This window comes from Lasiosphaeria miniovina (assembly GCF_030549165.1).
Source record: "Lasiosphaeria miniovina strain SMH2392-1A chromosome Unknown B0T26scaffold_8, whole genome shotgun sequence".
Classification (NCBI taxonomy): Eukaryota; Fungi; Ascomycota; class Sordariomycetes; order Sordariales; family Lasiosphaeriaceae; genus Lasiosphaeria; species Lasiosphaeria miniovina.
The window spans coordinates 3,367,885-3,388,133 of record NW_026848227.1 but is presented as its reverse complement, the minus strand read 5'-3'; the positions used below and the strand labels follow the sequence as shown (position 1 = coordinate 3,388,133).

Below are 20,249 nucleotides of genomic sequence, written 5' to 3'. Positions count from 1 at the left end.
TAGCACGGGAGAAGACGAACGATTGCGCGTATTACCCAGACCATTCCGGAGGGTGGGCTTGAAACAGGACGACGAGGCTCTCAACTAATGAGGCGTCGGTGTGTTGTGCACTTGCTAATTAACTGTGATACCGGGTGGGGGGTCAGCCTGGGTTCGTCGGTAGACAAATTACAACCAATTTCATTGGCGCAAAAGGCCGAGAGATAGATAAGAGGGATGAGATAACAGACGAACGTCTTAAAGAGAGCCCAGCCGTGAAGGCATGAAGCAAGATTCCGACGGGAAGGTCGGGTGGGATGCGAGGAACCTAGAACACGGCGCTCGGCCTTCATCCCTTCCCGGTCGGCGGCAGACATAAACAGCCGCCCTCTAGGACCGACCGCCTGAAGAGCATTGTAGTGTAGGAACGCTCTAGAAGAGCCGAAATACTCAGTATGAGCCATAACTTCATTGCTAGAAGCAGCTGGAGTGGTAAAGGCACGTCGCAAAGAACACTGAGTGTTCTCCTTAGGACTGTGCTTTGCCAACTGAACCAGTTGGGTGGCAGCTCCTCACATTGGATGTTGGGTTCAAGGGCCGCAGCCCAAACTGACACAAGCCAGGGCAGGCTGAAGGGCGGCCCTCCAGAATTAAGGTTTGGTGAACGACCCGCGACAGTAACCTGCAAGTTGCAAGAGCCCCGGGCCTTCTCAATAATCCATCCAATCCTACGAAGCTTGGCATAGTGAAAAAGAGCCTCTCCGTAGTATGTATGGAATACCTTACTATGCATTTTCAACATGTGAGGCTTCACTCCAACGATGAACGTCCTCGGAAATTTGGTTATTTGCACATCTAGAACCCAGAGTGGGCAGCTCCTCCCTTGCATCACAAGCAGCAGCCCGAGAATGCAATGGAAAAGATATTGGGAGAGGGAGGTCGCGTCGCCTGAAAGCAGTGTAATATCAGGGACACAGTGGGAAACAGCTCATACGCAAGCCTAGAGGAATCGCTACCCGTTGACAAAAAATTGGCATAATCGTCTTGCTCAACGAGCATAACAGCGATTAAGCTGAAAAGAACAGATACTACACTTGATCTAAGCTAAAGGCAAAGAGCGCTAAGGAAAAGAAGAGAAAGGGATTTGAAGAGGGAGCCGAGCAGGACGTATTTATACCCGAACGGCCCGGGAACTGCCAATTGTCATAGGAGTCATGCTTTCCCGTTTGGGAATGAGACAGGATGACGAGAGCTGCTCTGAGTCACCAGACAGTTGGCGCCTGCCTTCCCGGTCCCCAACAGCTAGCAGCGCCTTCCAGGCGGCCACCCGCTGTCATACCATTCCGCCTCAACCTCGAGCCCTAGCACAAGCCCCGACAGCATCCGGCGAAGCTGCTCCCCGTCCAACGTCCCGTCTCGCTGGGATCCGTAGGCCGCGGCGATCCAAGACATGTCCTAAGCTGGCCGCAACATGATTGGTGGACTCGCCAATTTCGTCTACTGTTACAGCCTTGATGCTTTGCACCTAACCCATGACAACCACCGGTCTTATACTCGAGTTGCAATGTGCGAGAACTTGATGTCACCCACGACATGATCAGAGATTGGTCACTTCAGCTTGTTCGATGGTAGCCAATTATCGTGGAACCTTTTTTTTTCGAGTTTGGCTGATCGGAGAGGGGAAACGCCGATCACCGACTTAAGAGTCACGCTTTTGGCTGACCTCGAACTAACTCCGATATTTTCGACGTTCCTGTTTATTTCCACGAAAATAGTTACAAATAAAACAGTGCGCAACTTCTCGAGCCGAGTTTGCGCGAGTCAATAGGATGGCAGTCTTTCACTTCGTGAAACTTGAATATTGGAGCTTTTGGAAGGTGGATTCCACTTGTGGTCGAGATGCCGAAACAGCCTCCACAACAGAATGTTGTTTGCTAAGGGGCTCGAGAATTATCCTTCCGGCGTTCGAAGTACCACGATGGGATTCGTGGTTCTTACGGCGGCATTAGACCATCGTCCACGGAGCGTATTTACAGATGCAATGCTACCAATACTATTATGGTTGCTGACTCTACCATTCCCATTGAACTCTGTTGGTTCGCCGGGGTCAACGGGAACCTGCATGGACCCGGAAGGCTACCAAAACTCCACAGCGCGCTTACCGCTCTACGACGCCTCGTGCAAGCATCCCCCCGGGCCCGTCAGCGCGCCAATGCTGCCCTGCTCATCTCATAGCGTGTGTTACAGCTTATCAGCTTTTACTCCCCCAATTTTCTGTGGTTCATCTCAACTATTTAGCTCCATTGGTTGTCCTTGGCTGGTGTCCATGTCAGGCGACGAAGCTCCACCGGTCCTGCCATTTTCTTCCACCACCCTTCTTTGCTGACTCTCTTGCGAGAACACGAAGTTCGGTCTCGTCCAGGCCAAAATTTGCCAGGCGGGCTTTGGCCCTTGATTGGGTTGCCCTCCATGGCCGACACAACTCGTGAAGATACTGGTGCAGCCCAGGTCTACGGCCCAGGCAACGACAACGGAGCAAAGCAGCACACGGTCGAGAAAGGTGAGGCCGCAGCTAGGCCGCAACCGCAACCGCACGGGACCGGCGACGGCGACGGGACTAGGAGCAGGAACGGGCCACCAGACCCGAATCCAGATCTAAAGCCTGAGAACGACGACAAAGCCGGTGCCGGTGCCGACAGTGACGACAGCCAAGACGCGGCACCTAAAAAGAGCAAACCTAACCCTTTCGCCAAGCTCTTCACAAAGCTAGGTCTCGACGCCGGCACGCTAATCATCATGTTCAAGTAAGATACTCAAGTCTAGCCAATTGGGCTGCGCTCTGACGAATATTTCCCGCCTTCCTGCCTACCATTCAGACATTCATTCACCAGGCAATGGCCCGAGATAGCTGAGGTAGCTACCTAGCTTTGTTGACTGACCGTGTGCCTTTCAAAAAGGGGCTCCCTCCCCCCAGCCATTGCCATCGCCATGTACCAATCGACCACCGTAGCGTCATATTTCACCACGCTAGGATATCTTGTGCCCATCATCTCTGTTATCGCCCTGCCCATCCTGCCTAGGGGCAAGTTCCTTATGAACTTGCTTCTCAGCGTCCTCGGCGTTTGCTTGGGGTCCGCCGTAGCACTGCTGATGCTCTGGTCTTCCATCAAGGCTCGAGAGCATACCACGCCGCCAGGCTCAACCAAGATATACAACTCGAGCCAATCAGCCGTCTGTGCGGTCTGGTTGTTTGCCAACATCTACTTCATCAACGTCGTTCGTGCCAAGCTACCGAGTCTCAATATTCCCGTCATAATCTACAGCATCTTGGTTAATATTGCCGCAACCTTTGGCCCACTCATGAGGACCGTTGCCGCCGCCGAAGCTTTTGTCCAGCAACTCCTCACGGCCATGCTAGCCGCCTTCGCCCTCGCCGCCGGTGTCAACCTCATTGTCTTCCCCATTAGCACCCGTCTTGTGGTGTTCAAGGAGTTTGCCGGCCTCGTCGGCCTTCTCAGGCGCACCGTCTCACTGCAAAAGGCCTACTTGGTCAGCATAGAGTCCGAGGACATGTTTGCTGCCGTCACTCGCACCCAGACATTACTAGCCGCCGAAGCAAAAAAGAGACACGGTGGACCAGACAAGCCCAAGCTGACAAAGGAGGCCAAAGCCGCGGCAGCGTTACGGGGGACAAGCGCCTCGTTGAGGGAGCTTTCTGGCAAGCTGCACGCGGATATGCCCTTTGCCAAACGCGATTTTGCTCGAGGGAAGCTTGATGCCGACGATCTTGGGGAACTATTCATGCTCTTCCGCAATGTTTACATTCCTGTCATGGGCATTTCGACAATCATCGACATATTCAAGCGAGTGTCGGAGCGTCGCAAATGGCAGGTTGGCGACGATGCCCCCGAGGAGGTCATTGCCGAGAAGAACATTGAGAAGCGTGTTTGGAACGAAGTCATGAGGCAGATGCACGAGCCCTTTGAGATCCTGTCCGAGGCCATCGATCAGGGACTCGAGCATGCAGCGCTCTGCCTCGAGCTGATTCCCCGACCGAAAAATGATGCTGCACACTCAAGCACAGCCCAGAACCCGGCAGATGAGGACGTTGAGGCTAGGGGACAAGAGATCAAGCCTGGTACCCCCGATTTTGCCAAACTGCTAGACGAAAAAGTCAAGGCCTTCTACTCCAAGAAAGGCGAGCTGTTACGAACATGGGTAAAGCAAAGAGATATAGCCATCGACGAAGAGTACAGCGGCGACCCGCAACACGAAGCCTCCGCCGAACGGAAAGAGCGGTCCCAGGCGCAGCTTTATATCGTGCTCTACATGGAGAACTTGATGCATGCCTCGGGCGAGGCAGTCCAGAATCTCGTCGCGTTTGCCGACAAGAAGGTCAAAGACGGCACCATGTCGAAGAAACGCTTCATCCTGCCCACGTCTCGCCGCTTACGCAAGTGGCTCCTCGGGGCGTTCAGCACCGAAGACTCGTCAGCCGAGCAGTCGCCTGACCTCATGGAAACCAGCGCCACCATTGTCTCTTTCGGTGACGGGTACAACCGCAAGAAGGACCCAGAGCACTTGGATCCTGCCACGGCATGGCAGCGTTTTGGCAACGGTCTCCGCAAAGTCCCGGCTTTTTTCGGCTCCGAGGAGTCTGGATTTGGCTTCAGAGTTGCGTGCGCAACCATGACCATAGCTATCGTGGCATTTTTGGAAGACACGCAGGTCTTCTTCATGGAGCAGAGGCTTGTCTGGTACGTCGTTCCCACTCGCTCTCGTGCGGTTCGTTTTACTGATGTTGGAATAGGGCCATGATTATCATTGCCATTGGCATGACTATGAGTAAGAATTCCAACACCCAGGAAGAACAAAATCTTGATACCGGTGCTAACAACATCCCTCGCAGCTTCGGGCCAGTCTGTCTTCAGTTTTCTTTGCCGGGTCGCGGGAACCGTCATTGCAATGGTGTTGTCTCTCGTTGTCTGGTATATAGTGGATGAGAACGTCCCTGGCATCATTGTGTTTCTGTGGCTCTCACTGTTCATCTGCTACTATTTCTTCCTCAAGTTCCCAAACTTCATTCCTGCCATTCTTATTGCAATGGTCACACAAGTCCTCATCATAGGCTACGAACTCCAAGTGCTCAAGATCGGCGAGGCAGCGTCTGAGCGGACTGGGCAGCCAGTATACAAGTATGTTTGAGCCTATCCGGGATAAAGCGGCCCCGACATTGGGAAAGAATTCGGCTAACTCGGTGTTGTTAGGATATACTTGCTGGGGCCTTATCGACTTGCCAATGTGGCAGGCGGCAGCTTGGTGGCATTCTTCTGGACCATCTTCCCCTCCCCTCTCACGGATCGGACCTGGCTCCGCCGCGACCTAGCTGCCACCCTATACCTAGTCGCCAACTACTTCGGTGTCATCAGTTCAACAATACGGTCAAACGTGGACGGTTCGGGGGGTGACGTGAGCATCCCAGGGACCCCAGCGCATCAGCTATTCAAGGCCGGCCGCAAAATATTCGGCAAAATCATGCTGCTGGTCCCGTCCATGAGCCAGCACTCGGAGTGGCAGAAGTGGGAGCCGACCATCGGCGGAAAGTTCCCACGAGCGGCATACGACGAGATTATCCTCCGGAGCACCCGCATAATGGGTTACCTGACTCTCATGAGCTACACGCTGACGCACCCCACTCTGGAGGAGCCAAAGTCCTCAGGCAAGGACGCCAACAGGGAGACGACAGAAACCGAGGATGGCCAGGACAGGCAGGCAAAGTCGAGACAGCTAAGCAGCCGCAACGGGCCTGCCTCGGACGCCGCATCTATCTCGAGCGAGAGCAAAGAATGGCTCGACGCCCTCGCCGAGGTCCTCTCCGCGCTTGAGCCCGCCCACCACACAATCCTGTCCACCCTGACGCTGCTGTCCAACTCGCTCCTCTCGGGCCAACGGCTACCGCCCTTCCTGCCCCTCCCGCGGCCGTACGAGATGACGCGCCGTCTCGTCAACCTGGGCCAGCCTGAGTCTTTCGAGAGGGAATCCGCCGCCTACGACGACACGCTGAAGCTCGGCGAGCTGGGGCCGAGCGGCTCGAGGCAGACGGCCAGCGGCAACACGGTCGCCAGCCTCCTCGACCCGCGCAACATGGAGCAGCCCGGATATGCCGAGTTCGCCGTCCTCCAGGTGTGCAACACGCTTGTGTGCGACGACCTCGAGGGGCTCATGAAGGCCGTGGCGGGGCTTGTGGGCGTCGTCGACTTCAGTTTCCGCGTCGCCGGGAGCGAATCGACTCTTGGGTCGTCGGGTGGTGGGACCAAGGTCAGCGGCGGCGAGGCTCTCAGGAAGATCTTTTCGAAGCCACTAGCCAGTAATGGGGATAAGGGGAAGGGGAAGGTTGATTGATTGAGCGGGCGCGTCGGAGGGTTTGTTTCCGGAGTAAAAAAGGGTTTGGGAAGCATTGCTTTTATTATGCTGGTCTTCATTTATTGACGACTCCCAAGAAGCGCATTTCCACGGGCTATAATGATGGCAAACTAGAGCAGTTACAGCAAGGACTTATACCCACTGCCCTTCTTCAGAGTAGTTAGAAGCACCGCGGTGTAAGGTTCAAAGTGTATGTACCTCGTTGCATCAACAAATAATTTCCTAAGTTACCCTCCGCTAACAGTTTTAAGCATAATGCCAAGAGTCACCATTCCGAGCGAGACATCAGCTAGAGACACTTCGAAGATTATCTCCGCTCATTGTCCTTGCACCTTTAAAAATCGTCCATGTAAATTCCATGTATATTGTTAGAGTGAGGAAAAGAATGCCCCCGCAGCATTTTCTGACGCAGTTTACAAGGTATCTATGTCTATTTCTATGTCTAGCACCGCCGTGTCGTATCGTCTAGAAGATTATGATACCATAGGGCCATATCATCTCTACTGAGCCGTCTCTATCATGCAACCTTTACGTCTACAAGCAAATGTGTCTTTTTTTTCTAGTGCGCGAGCAACCATCTTTTTATGTGTGGAACCCCTCCCACTACGTTGACTTGGTAGCCCACTTGAGCTCTCCAGGCACAGCCGGATCCGCCTCAACATACTTGCAGGTGCCAAACGTCGACCACAATGAACCGATGAACGAGCCCGATTCGCGGTGGTAGAGGCTTCCCAGCAATGGCTTGAGGGCCTCAGTGGCTTCCTCGGCGCGATAAAATGGAATGCGCCTAGACAAGAAATTAAGCGTTGGTCAGCGATCATTCTCTATTTTGGCATCTCGTAGACCTTGTGGTCGGCCAGGGTGATATGTAGGGAGATGATAACATACGGGAAGAGATGGTGGACAACGTGTGTATCAATGATGCCGTGGAACAGGTGGCGGCCGACAAAGCCAAAATCGCGGTCCACGGTAGCAAGAGCGCCCTTAACAAAGGTCCAGTTCTCGGCGTCGAAATGAGGGACGTCGGGGTGGGTGTGGTGCAGGTAGGTAATGGCAACTGCAGAGAATGATGGTTAGTCGTGTCTAATCTCCTACTCGGGCCAGGGAAAGTAGAACGTACCGAGCCAGTGGTGAACCCAAAAGTAGGGCACTCCGTACAGGAGAAACAGTGTCTGCCATCCAATGATGTGGACCGCAAGGTACAAGCCGTACGCGGTGATGGCGAGGCCGAGATCTGACAGGGCAATGTAGATAGCCTCGCTGGGGCGGAAGACGGAGCTGGTGGGCTCAAAGTGGCTCACGCGCAGCCAGCCAGCCGACTCACGCTGCATGCTCTTAGGGCCGGCTGAGACGTTGAACAGCAGGTACATTTGCCAACCCGCGAGCTGATGGGAGAGGAGCTTAACAAGCTGCACAATGGGGGTATCCTCGAACATCTCAGGGTCCATATACAGGTTGGCCAGACGTGGGGTGAAGCGGTCGGCCTTGGTCTGGGGCACAAAGGCCATGTCCTTCTCCATATGACCGGTGAAGCGGTGGTGGCGGTGGTGAGAGAACTTCCAGCTGAAGTAGGGTACCAGCAGCGCCGAGTGCGCCGCCCAGCCCACCACGTCGTTGAAGCGCTGGTGCGCCGAGAAGCCGCCGTGGCCGCACTCGTGGGCGAGGATCCAGAGTCCAGTGCAAACGAGGCCCTGCACGTAACCGTAGATGATCCAGGCCGCCGTGCGCCAGAGCGTGTTCTCAATGGTCGGGATATAGGTCAGACCCGCCCAGCCGATGACACCGATCATGGCGACATCGCGAACGAGATAGCCCAGCGACCGCGCCGTCGAGGCCTTGAAGCAGTGCGCCGGAATGGCGTCCCTGATAGTCTGGATATCGGGGTACTGCTGTTCGGCCGACGAAGGCTGCAAGGCCAGCTTGGCCTCGGCCGTGCGGCCTTTCAATGTGGTGGTCTGTGTCGCCGTCGTGGTCGCCATGGTTGGAGATGGCACTTCGCTGTGGATAGAGGGAAAAGAGAAGACGGGCGGCGGGAGGAAAAAAGAAAAGGTTAAATCGTCTCTCCGGGTGTCTTCCCTTTTCGTTTCTCCGGTGTCTGTCCTCTTTTTTTTTCCTCCCTTCGGCTGCCCCCCTCTGGCCGTCCGTTTCCTTTTTTTCTGCCCCGGTCATGTCGCAGCTAAGGAGGACCCTCTCTATCCCTCTTTCTCCAGTGCTCCACACGCCTCTGATAGACACACAAGCTCCATAGTCGGATCGCCGATACCAGCCAAGCGGGTGCCGATATCACGTATCCATGCTCGGTAACGGGCCCCTAAGATTGGCATCCGAGTCCGGCACAGGCCAACCCTGATGGCAAATTGCTGCAAACGCGTCTAACCCCCCGTGCTAGACAAAATATGGGGCAGCCACCGAGAGCGTTCCTCGCCAACTCTCCCCTTCTAGCCCAGAGTTCACAGGCTGGGCCCCCTCGGCTCATTCCAAGCACGGTCTCTCCAAGGTTTACGATACTCCGCCGTGGCTAGGTCCGGCCCCTATGAGCACGCATGCATTTCCAATCACAGAGTTGCTTTCGGGGGGCCTTTTTTCTGTCGTCGTAACTCAAACGGCTAGGCATGTGCCAGGCCTCGTGCATTGTGGTTGAGTGGCGGGAAAGAACGAAAGGTGTCCAAAATGGCAAAAAGAGAACACAGAGGCGTGGGCAAGAAAGAAAAATAAAGGACACGAACCCCTACCAGTTTGGTAGGGACCGACCGGGGTTGGGGGCTTGGGGCCTTGGGGCAAGCACGGTCAGTTTCTCAAATCTCTCCTTCCCTTCTTTCACCCACGCTTTCTCAAACCTCAACCGATTTCCCAGGCACGTCAAATTTGCTTTTCTGCCCCTCTCTCTCTCTTTTGTGGATCACTTCTGTGGGAGCCCAGGCTGGGTTAGAATTTTGCATGGTCCAAACGGTCCCGATGCCCCAAGTACGCTTCAAAGACCTGAATCATGCCCTTTCACCCCAGTGGGTCATAGTCGTCTCAGGGGCCCTTTTTGGCACGTGTCTGATGTTACACGACGGAAAAGCCTAAATTGACTAATGAATCCCAGAGCCAAGCAATCAATTCCTCAGTCCCTTCTCTCCTCGCTCATTCTTCCCGCCTTTCGTTAGTGTCTTTCAAGGTTCCAAAATTCCCGTCTCTCTAAGCTGCCTAGCTTGCCCCGTAAAATGAGGCAATTGGAGCTATAAACAGAGCTAAGCACAACGGGTTGGTTCCCTCAGTCGCCTTTCTTTGAGAAACTGGAAGCCCAACACCCAGGCTGCTTCAAAATACGAACACGAGTATAACAACTTTGCTTATGTTACTTTGGTGTTAAAAGTCGGCCAGTGTACACAAACTTATAGTTGATTGTTAAGTAATTATACAGAGCTGATTAGGTAGTAACCCTTAATGACATCGTAAGTCACAATATTCCTCGCCTGATTGAGCCCGTTGGTCAAGGCATGTAGCATCCGGCTATGTTGGTCTCAAACTCCGCTTCTGTATACCTATGATGGGTAGTTGTCTAAGACAAGGTTAAAACAGAACAGACAACTCTCTGCGATCTACTATATATGATCGGCAAGTAGCTTCGACTATATAACCAGTATCTGGTGAGCTGGTAGTCGTTTTCTAATAAACAGTTAGAAGGCCAACCGGATCTCATACCGTGTCTCTCATCACGTTCCAAGATACCTTCGATATTAGGATTTGAACACAAGCTAGAAAATACTTCAGTTAAATACTTATACTACGGATTCTGATTGTGTTGGTTTATGTACAAGTTTTAACAAGAGACTTTCTTTTCTTTAGTTCTGTAACATAGATGGCTTTGAATCGAAGGCAAGAGACAAGCAATTCAAGTGATGAACTAATATCCGCGAGGCTCTATAGACAGATACTCTGCGATGTTCTATGGTTTCAACTGGCAACAATCAAATCTCTGTTTTGTCGGCCCTAGAGGAACAAATCACTGTTTCGACCAACTCTCCCTTTTCTCTGCCGAACTCACTATTCAAAAGGAAGAAGAAAGCGGAACATGATCATTTACGGTTCCTTTCGTCACTTGTTTTTTATACCTACCGATAACCAGTGAGTTACTTCGCAGTACACTCAGCACGCATACAAAGAATAGAGTCATGCTGTGAATCTATATGAATTGACAACTAAGCACAGCCCCTTCCATGATCACGACTTTATTTGGGCTTTCCAAGGATTTCGTAACAGGGCCGACAAGCACGACATACTACTCTTGCTGCAACATGATAATCAATCGTTGGTTTTGTTGCTCTACTTCACAGCTATCTGGCTATCATTGCCTTCCTAACCTCGTGATGCAGAGAAAGGAGCAGAAGAACAGGGCCAGTGGACCCAACTCGCAACAAACCAAACTGAGCAGAACCCATTTAATGGCAAGTCAAAACACCCAGCGTCACAGAAATCGGATCGTATTTTGTCTTCCGAGTTTTATTTTTTGTGGCCAACCGGGTCCTCACACCAGCAGCAACCTTCACCCCTCCGATTTTTGTGCCCCATGCTTGTTCAAGCGTAGCGGGCTATTGTGGTGTCTGTTTGTCCTGACAAACCAAGATACCGTCGAAATTCGAGGAAATCCGATTTGTAGCTTTGTCAACGACGTTTGGGTTAGCTGGGTTAACCCGTACAGTGCCCTTATACCGGAAGAAACAAGCCCCACCGTTCCACGGTAGGATCCTAGCCCGACCAAGCCCCAAACGCGGCCCCCTTTCAGTTTCTCATACACCATGAATCATTGTTCTCGTCTCATCGCTCCTTGCTAATCGCAGAATCATGCTTGACTAGCGGGGCCCCATCGTGCTATCGAAAGGATAGGAACTAAAGTCCATCCATCCTCGACAATTCATGCGGCCCAAGTGTTGGCGCAATCCAAGTGAATGAAACCTCGAAAAAATTGGCCAAGATACCGGTGCCAAGTGAAAAGAAAACAGCCCCTCGGGCCGCCCGTATGTGCAGAATCTAACTTCAAAGGACTTCAACGCCTGCAAGACCGGATTTCCGAGTCATGTAAATTCGTCACAGTTTTCGTGGACTCAAGCATGCCTATTGCTTCCCAAGCGCAAATTCATAAGGTTTGGATCTTTGGCGCGCCATGATTCCGTTGTCAAGGTCAGTAGTAATTGCAACCCCAATAGATATGAACAGAGTCGGAGCCGAGAAAAGATTTTGTAGGCCGTGGTAAATCCGAGTCGTTTTTCTCTCGTTTTTCCGTGGATGGTCGCTAATTACACGTTGCCGAATAAAAAAGGTACAAGATGAAAGCAAACAGATCTGGAACTGGGTATCATTGGTGCTCCGGTGTCGGGTGGGTGATCGATAATCGGAACGGTTGGTGTTGCTGGTAAGGTAGGCTAAATTCGCATAACTTTCCCTAGAACTAGCAATCATGTAACTACCGCATGCGAACCGACAAGCATGTCATATTGGTAAGCAGCGCCGTCTTAACTCGGAGAATATGGCGGAGCTTCGGGTGTTTCGTGTCTGACTGGGTAGAGATTGTCGGGAGTAATCTGCTCACTCAAGAGCCATGATAGACTTCTCGGCCCGTGCTCGCATATGATTGGCATGGGTTTCGAGGCATGACGTGATCAACCGGGTAACTATGATAATGGTCAGTTACTTGATGAACAACACGTGAAGCTTTCCTCCCCAAAAAGAAACCGAGGTAGAAACAGAGAATGTCATCACATACCAGGCCATACAGTAGCTTTGTCAAACATGTATGCTGTGACTCTCAGGATCTTCGACGCGTAGCCTGCGTGGTCGTCCATCTGGATGCCTCCGTCAACGCCGCCATTCAAGCCGGCAATCCCGATACCGGAGGCGATGTCCATCTTCATCTTCATCTCGGCTCCGTGCAGGATTTCTTGGATCTTTCCAAGAAGTTTCGCATCTTCCTCTTCCAATAGCATGATTGCGGGGACTTGGCTGAGGTCAACATCATCCTGGCCGATGATCCCGAGGTAGCGGCCAACGCGATCCTGCAATGTCGCGACCCACTCGGCAAGGACCTGGGCACAGTCAAAAGCGCACATAGCTGACTGTAGTGGTAGTTCCCGGCTTGTCAAGTTAGCAAAAGTGACTCCAAGCTTGTCGGAAAAAGCAAGAGACTCCGCTGCGAAATAGGCGGCCTTCCTCAGGTGCTTTTCCCTGCGTGACATCAACCGGTTGGAGGCTTGTGACTGAGACTGCGGTTGTTGTGTCAAGGCAGGGTTGATGGTACCCGATGACGGGAATTTGGAAGCAGAGAACTCAGGAGAGGATGACTGAGTTGGCGGAGAGTCGATAAAGAGTGAACTCGGTCCAGAGGCGTCGGAGGGATCAGTGACGGTTGAATCAGGGTTCGACGTCGGGGAGTGCTCAGCATGCTGAACAATCTCGGAGCCTCGGGCCAACTCATCAGCCATGCCATCCCAGTCTCGTTGCCAGAACTTCTCTTTTGACTTGGACAGGTTGACAAAGAGGCGGACATAAGCGAGGTCAAGTAACGGGATAGCGTCGGCAGAGAGCGGGCCCATGCCAAAGGGATTTGGGCGTTCCGGGCTGTGGTGGGGGTTATTTGCCCAAGCAGCCTGCCATGCCCGGAGTGCGGGCTCAATGTGGCGGTGCATTTTCTCGGTCTCTTCGTTGGTCCAGACCTTGTTGTGATGGCGCTGGCGTGTTTCCCATATGTAGTTGTGAAGCGCATTGATTAGCACTAAACAGCCGAAGGTGCTGGGTTTCAAGTTGGTCTTGGGGAGATCATTGATATTAACCGCCGATCCAAAGACTTGATGCCCGCTATTAAGGGCGAGCTTCTGCTGCTTCTCGGTCGTTCGAAGCAACTCCCCCAAAGCGTCGTGGAACGTGATGCGGTTATGGTTCGCCGCTGAGACACCTCCCTTGGACTGAAAGCTGAGGCTACTTTCCGCAGAAAAGAAATCCTCGTCGCATGGGAGGTCCAGTAGTATCTCCGAGTTTGTCAGTGCCGGTTTATGGTTGTAGGCCGACACCAGCATGCTGGACAGAATGAAGACGGCATAGAGGGTGCGCTTTCGCTCCTCCATGGCCTTCCAACGCAGCCACTCGGCCTGTTCATCATATTCCTTCCTCGCATTTCCGTTCCAGCCACTATCTGCATCCATCATGTCGATATCATTGGACGACTCAACTCGTGCTGGCCGCAGCAGCTCCGCCCCTTGTGCGAGACTTACCAACGCGGCTGCGTGATTTGAAGCGATCTCTCCGGACAGTTTATCCCCGCAGTTGTGGCCATATACAACATTGAGGAGCATTGCCTGAACCAGCCACACTGGTGTCTCAACGGAGTTGTCCTGCTGCTGTGAATTTTGATCTGACGAAGGAGTTCGCCGGAAGTCTGCTTTTCTTACGTTCGCCTTTCTCATCTCCTCGAGATACAGCGTAATCATCTTTCTGGCCAGCCCAAACAGGTCCGTCGACGTCTGATGCTCCATCTCATACAGGGCGCCAATCGCCGCCATAGAGAGGAGCAGGCACCCACTCCCACCAATACCGCTGCTTCGTCCGTTAGCCGATTGCGAAGGAATTTCGAACGATAGCGTCGGTACGTGGACAAACGGCAAGTGAGGGTGGAAATAGCGCAGATAAGCCCCGACGTATCGCTGGAGGTCGTGGGTACTCGGGAGGCCGCTACTGTGGTGGTCGGAAGGGGTTGTCGTCGACGGCTGTGTGGTCAATGGCGAGCTTGGTGTTGCGAATGAGTATCTCCGTGCACCAAATTGAGACGCCTGGGAGGCCGAGAGAGCACCTAGGATGGCATTTCTTGTTGAATCAGTGATTGTCGAGACGGGTAAGGTGCCATGATTACTACCATTCATCGAGGAGGGCGTCTCCGGACCGGCACCAAAATTGAGCGTCTGGTTCAGGTTCTGACTATTCAAGCCCGAGATAACCGAGGGGCTGAGCGAACTCATCGAAGGTGGGGGGGTCGAGAAGTAAGCATCGCTCATGTTTTTGGAGGGAGGCTGTGGAGATAACGGAGCGCCGTTGAGGAGGTCCGGGAAGACGGAACCGCCCATATCGAGGGAAAAGGGGTTTGACATTTGCGGAGGCCCCATGATAGCAGGCGCCCACATAGAACTTGACCCCACCGCACCAGTGTGATGGTTTGACCCATCCACCATCACGTCGCTGAGACTCTGGCTGGTGGTGCTGATGGCCGAGGGCGAAGAACCGTCGACGGCATTTTCGTTGGTGCCCGTGTTAAACGACATTTGGTGATCAAAACCATTCAGCCAGTCGAAGCCGTCGTCCAGAGACTGGCCGGCCCCCATGTCGGGGAGCCCGTGGGGGAATGGAGACATGGAATCTAAAGCCATGGACGGCGGTGAATCGTTGTAGTGGAGAGCATTGGGGTTGATGGTGGACCGAGTGGATGTGCCGTACAAGAGACCTTCGAAGTCGAAGTCGCCATGGAACGCCATCGCGGGAGCTGTCCTGAGGCCACCCGAGAAGTCCATGCCATTGATGCCGTGCGTCTCTAGCTTCGGTAGGCCATGAGCCCCCCCTCGTTGAGCCAGAGCCGAGGCCATGCCGTAGGCATGGTCGATGTGGTTGTGCATGGGGAGCCCAACTAGGCTAGGATGGCGACTATGGGTCGGCGGCATGCCCCTCGCAACCTGGGCATTGGTTGCCGCTAGTATTTGCATGGCAGTACCGTCAATATGGCTGATGGTGTTAGCTCGGGGCCTCATCGAGGTGGCAGCTGCGGCCGCGGCCGCATTGGTACCCGCGACACTGTTCTTGCGGACTCGTGCCCCAGGGGTGGCTCCGCTCGCGCTCTCCCGGCGGTTACGGGGGCGAGACGAGGGTGTCGTAGTTTGGTGAAGCTTTTGCTGGTGCCGCAGGAGCAAATCCCGACGAGCAAAGCATCTTGTACACTCGGGACACTCGAAGGGTTTCTCCTTGGTGTGCGACCGTTCGTGACGCTTTAGGTGTTCGAGACGGGCAAACGAGCGCTGACATGTTCCGCAGATGTGCGGTCGTGGCTTGTCGGTCTTAGGCGGGGGGAAATTGGTAGGCGTCTTGGTGTTCACAGTAATTGTCGAGGCTTTGGGTTTGTCAAGAAACTCGCGCGGTCAGCTACGCCAAACAGGTCGTCTCTCGGACCGGAGTAGAGGGGTTATTTCTGAGAAAATAGGAAACGAGACGTGAGCGGGCGGAACATACCAGCCTCGTCGCCAGCGGGCACACTGGGCGCGGCACCAGAAGGTGAAGTGGAGGCATTTGACATGACGGCGGCGGCGGAGGCGGCGGCGGCGACAGCTTCAAGGTTGCTGCCGGCGTCGTTTGATACAGTCATAGTCCGAGGGGGAATTTGGCGTCGGACGACTTTGTGCGGTGGGATGAAGGGCAATCAGGCAGGCAAGAGCAAGAGGAACTAGAGCAAGGAGCACTGCAGAGGAGAGTGTGGGGAGCGGATACGAAGGAGGAAGCGACAGCGGCGGGCGGCGGCGGAGCGGTGGGGATCAAGCTACTGTGGGAAGAGGTGTCGAAGAGGGTGAGACGGGGAGGGGCACGGGAGCGAAGTCGACCGTTGCATGCTATTCCGAAGCAATTGCTACAATCCCGCGGTTTCCTCGCGCGCTCGATCTTTGTCTCGACAGTCCCGGTGTCTGCAATCGCATCCCATTCGCGAGGTTGAGGTGAGCAGTAGTGGGTTGCAAGAGGTGAGAAAGGGTTGGTCTGGGCTATGTGATGGAAGAGCAGGAGCGAACCAGAGAGAGAGGTAACTAACGACTGCCTTAGCCCCCAGAGTTCCTGGGTTGCCAAATGCGGTGCGCTGCGGCGGATGGCGAAATTGGAGCGTCAGGCCTGTGTGAGCGAATGACACTGGCAGCTAGCAGGCGACTGACAAGCCCGCTGGGGAACAGCGGCACAGTGCGGGACTCAAATTAGGCGACTACCCAGCTCGGGTTAGTCGCTGGGGCCCTGGTCGAACGATGGGATGCACCCTGGCGGACAAGGAACAAGGAAGGGCCCACAGGCCTGCAACCATCGACAACCCGGGAGGGGTCGCGTGGTACCGGACAAATACCTCAATTGCGGAAAGTAAATGGGTGATCTGCCAGCTTTGGAGGTGTGCGCGACCCTGTTTATTCCAAGTTCACAGTACCTGCTGCAGTCGCTGGACCCTGTCTGTCTATTGGCAGCGAATGGAACGCAAGCAGTGGAGACAGGGCACCTCTCCATCGCCCAGGCGCGGATTGGCTCCCACCGTGAGTCAGAGTACCGGTTACCCGCCAGCGGTCAAGCAGTGTGGGCAGGCTCATAAGACTTCCATGCGGATACACGACGACGAGCCTAGGATATTCCGTACTGCTCCGACTTTAGTATTGATAACGAATCATATTTCACATCAAGAGCTCGATATTAGAAGCTTGGAAAGCGAGCCGGTGGCTTTCTGGGGCGCAAAATTCTGCTGTTGTGTCTTATGTCTCTGCATGGTTTATACGCATCACAGCCAACGTCTTCAGGTCCGCTCGTCTATTTCCTCCGTCCACCTCATGTGCCTGTCAATGCACCTCGGCCAACCCTGGGCAGTGTGTTCTGAAGAGGCATCGCGGCCGCTAGAAGCCGAAGCATATAAGTCGCGCTATTGCATTTCCTATCCTCAGCCTCTGCCGTCCTGTCACCCTCATGACGGGAGTAGACGAGAAGTAGGTAAGGTAGGTAGGTAGCCACCTGTAAACAGCGATTCCGGCCAAGGCCGTCACCGGATAAGCAGCGGCGCAGCCTTGAACTTGGAAGCAAGGCTAGACTAGGCCTGGGTACGATGACGGCACTTTCGGTGGCTGGAGCCACAGCCGTCTGATCGAGACGGTCAAGAGCCTCCTCGAAAGAGGCAAACCAGCTCTACCTTGTTCCGTACGTACTTTGTCGCCTTATTACTGGCACCTCGTCCAAACTACGCAACAAGTCGCAAGGCTCTTGAAACCGGCCAAGTGGACCGACCGCGCAATGCACTTTCTTTGCCTACGTTGGGCAAGGGAGTAGGTATGTAAGGGAGGTGTGGAGGCTGCACATGTACCGCGTGTGCAAGACGGAGCGATGGGATCATTTAGGTACCTTCCAACGGACTCGGCCGCCAGTCTGTGACTTTCTTCACGAGCCACCCTCACATTGCGGATCTAGAGCTCAACTAATGGCTAGGTGAGTGAGTATGTAGGTAGGTAGGCAATGCATCATCTCTCTTCACAACCCAAGTTGAGCACAGAGCTCGAACAACGCCGTGGGCGCGGGACTATGCGCCACGGCTGCTGGCCCGCCCGTTCCTCCTTTCATCGGGCTGCAACTTGCCTATTTCTCTCGCAAGCTTGATGCACCTCGCAACACACCCATCCAACGAAGCCAGACCCAAGCACACTAAATAAAGAGCAAGCAAAGAGTCGGTCCATGTGTGAGCCTAGGAACCTTGCACACAGCACCTCAATTATTGCATGAGCGTTTCGGCCACATTCCGTCTGATTGCTCAGCTGCACGGCGGCCCTTGCTGCTCCAGGTTTAGCACTAGGCGCCTTCACACACACACAGTGTCACAGCAGATTCTCAGACCTTCAACCCGATCTTGCCCAGACGACGCTTTCTCGTGTGGCACTTTTATTATAGTATTGTTATTATTCCATTTAAACAGAGCCTCGGCCCAAGGGTAATGGATAGTCTTCTTTATTTTCCCAGCCAACACACAGGTACTCTACCTTATTAGAACGTCAAGCGACCGCCAATGGACCGAACTAACCTACGGAGTAATGACGAGCTGATTCTCCAGCATCAAAGCGATTGAGTCCCAATTCGGCGGTCGTCAAAATGGACGAAGCCTTGCTGAGGTCTTTGCTGCGACCAACGTGCATTCTTCAGGCTGTGGGCCGCCTTCGTCTGACTGGGCTTGTTCGACACTTCACACTGTATCTACGCACATGAATGGGCAGACAGATGCAGCGGACGGCAGTCAACATCCCAGATTGGCGATAAATTAACCACTCCACTGTCTGGCCTTATGCCCATCTAACTTCAGGGTGGCTGTCAAACATGGTCCCGTCACCACTGACACTGGTATCTCTTGGTGGTCAACATATCGCGGCCAACTTCACGGTGTATTGTTGTTTTTCCCATTGCTGGTGCGGTTATGGTGGACTTCCAAAATACGTAAAGGCACGATGCTGGAACGTTTCTCGATCGGCTTTCTATTAATAGTGTCTGATTCCGGTCCCTGCGATAACTGGATCGTCGCTGGGGGCAGCACGGTGCGTCCTGCGATCAATGATCTTTGGGACTGTGTATCCGCACTCTGCCCTGGATGAACAAGGGGTTCGGTCAAAGGGGTAAGGTAATCGAGAACAGCACTGGAGCCCAGACTCACCCGCTCTTACAAGATTTCTCGTGAGCGTGTAATTAGCTTATGGTGGCTACAATTGATGTAGAAACAAAGAAAAAGTAAGCACAATTTAGTATGCCTGTCTCATATACTTAGTGCATCTAGCACCGAAGATTTCGCCATAAACCCAATCTTGACACGGCAGAGACAGGCAGACCCTCACAGCCGAAGTCGCGCAGAGCACTCGGTCCCTCTAGGTGCTTTCATAGATCGACACAGCCACAGCAGCACGTTGAGAAAGAGACAAATCGTCAATAGGGTGCGCATTGGCGGAGGCGAGTATAGAAACAATGGCAATGCGTACCTAGCTTAATGCTAAGATCGTATTCGGGCAGAGCCGCCCTCCCGCCCCTGAAAGCAGCGTGGCGAGCCAAATTACCTCACCAGTTGGTTTGGAATGTCGGTGGCTCATACTATGCAACTCAGGTTGTGCTGGCTAGCATCGATGGACAGGCGATGATAAGGCTCGTAACAGAGGCTCCTATCATATGCACATCCTGCCCTAAACTGCGTCTTACTGTGGGGCCCACAGATGCACTTGTGAATGTTTCCATCCCTCAGCACGGGTGTTCCTGGTTCGGAGCCCAGGGTGCAGTTATTAGTCGGAGGTCGTTTCCTGAGTGCACACGCGAGGGAGTCAACCTTTGCTCCAGCTCTGTGGTGGATCGAGCGAGCCGGCGTGTTAAATCCGTAGTGGGATGTATCAATGTATCCAGAGATCTTTAATTTATCAGCGGACAGAGTTTGACCTCCCGACCGTCCCGGACATCGCCAAAACCAACGGCTCGTAACAAGCCCTGTAAATACAGACCTACCTTGCCTTACTTACATGGATAAGTACAGGTGTATGGCGCTGTATGTATGCAACATAACAGTGATGACAGTGTGAGTGAGGCGCTTCCTGAGCTAGCCGTTCCAGGATCCAATATTTCTAGTGCGTCTGGAGCTCCAGGGGACCGTGGAGCTAAAGCTGGCATCGAGCGCCGCTGGATCGAGACCGTCCTGCCAATAGATCTGGGCGCGTTGCGACAAGTGCGGATGCCCGATGCCGGCAGTGTGGGTGTTGCGTGATTTCTCTGCTCAGTCTAGGTGTCATTCTACGAACCAATCCAGAGAGCCCAATGACAAAGGCATTTGTTTATGTTCCGACATGGTAATGAATGGTTTTTATGCTAGGAGCCTCGGCGGCCGCCAGTTTCCAAAGTCAGGTTCTAGCTTCCTTGAGCTCCCCCCCCTCACCCATCAGGTCCTGGACCTACCCCGCCATGGGATTGAAGTTGGATTTGGAGGGGCAACCGCGGGGCAGTCGGTGCCCCCAATTTCCCCAAACGTGATCAAAATGGACGGGATAAGCTAGCTGCCCGGTGTAGGTACGGTACGTATGAAACGCAAACCAAAA

At 53.7% G+C, this 20,249-nt stretch overlaps 3 protein-coding genes across 3 annotated transcripts; 1 reads left to right on the top strand and 2 right to left on the bottom strand.

Annotated features, from left to right (window-relative positions):
* The first annotated feature begins 2,877 nt into the window (after positions 1-2,877).
* Positions 2,878-6,672, top strand: B0T26DRAFT_516761 (uncharacterized protein). Its single transcript, XM_060435451.1, has 5 exons — positions 2,878-4,736; positions 4,790-4,824; positions 4,889-5,174; positions 5,247-6,592; positions 6,654-6,672. Exons 1-4 carry the CDS (start codon positions 2,968-2,970, stop codon positions 6,379-6,381), a joined length of 3,225 nt encoding a protein of 1,074 aa, XP_060290723.1. The 5' UTR covers positions 2,878-2,967; the 3' UTR covers positions 6,382-6,592; positions 6,654-6,672.
* Positions 6,673-7,005: 333 nt separating this feature from the next.
* On the bottom strand, positions 7,006-8,381 carry B0T26DRAFT_658841 (bifunctional D12/D15 fatty acid desaturase; the record flags this gene model as incomplete). Its single annotated transcript, XM_060438904.1, has 3 exons — positions 7,006-7,189; positions 7,291-7,459; positions 7,523-8,381. The coding sequence occupies 3 exons, from the start codon at positions 8,379-8,381 to the stop codon at positions 7,006-7,008; spliced, it is 1,212 nt and encodes a 403-aa protein (XP_060290722.1).
* Positions 8,382-11,761: 3,380 nt separating this feature from the next.
* Positions 11,762-15,897, bottom strand: B0T26DRAFT_516724 (fungal-specific transcription factor domain-containing protein). Its single transcript, XM_060435450.1, has 3 exons — positions 15,646-15,897; positions 12,149-15,526; positions 11,762-12,056 (listed from the first exon to the last, which is right to left on the bottom strand). Exons 1-3 carry the CDS (start codon positions 15,776-15,778, stop codon positions 11,971-11,973), a joined length of 3,597 nt encoding a protein of 1,198 aa, XP_060290721.1. The 5' UTR covers positions 15,779-15,897; the 3' UTR covers positions 11,762-11,970.
* Positions 15,898-20,249: the final 4,352 nt, after the last annotated feature.

Bases quoted from the DNA above. Each gene is read 5' to 3' on its own strand.
- B0T26DRAFT_516761 (XM_060435451.1), top strand. From the start codon at position 2,968: ATGTACCAATCGACCACCGTAGCGTCATATTTCACCACGCTAGGATAT. The intron at 4,737-4,789 runs GTACGTCGTTCC...ATGTTGGAATAG, and splicing joins ATGGAGCAGAGGCTTGTCTG to GGCCATGATTATCATTGCCA. The intron at 4,825-4,888 runs GTAAGAATTCCA...CATCCCTCGCAG, and splicing joins TGCCATTGGCATGACTATGA to CTTCGGGCCAGTCTGTCTTC.
- B0T26DRAFT_516724 (XM_060435450.1), bottom strand. From the start codon at position 15,778: ATGACTGTATCAAACGACGCCGGCAGCAACCTTGAAGCTGTCGCCGCC. The intron at 15,527-15,645 runs GTATGTTCCGCC...ACAAACCCAAAG, and splicing joins GCCCGCTGGCGACGAGGCTG to CCTCGACAATTACTGTGAAC. The intron at 12,057-12,148 runs GTATGTGATGAC...CCATTATCATAG, and splicing joins CAAAGCTACTGTATGGCCTG to TTACCCGGTTGATCACGTCA.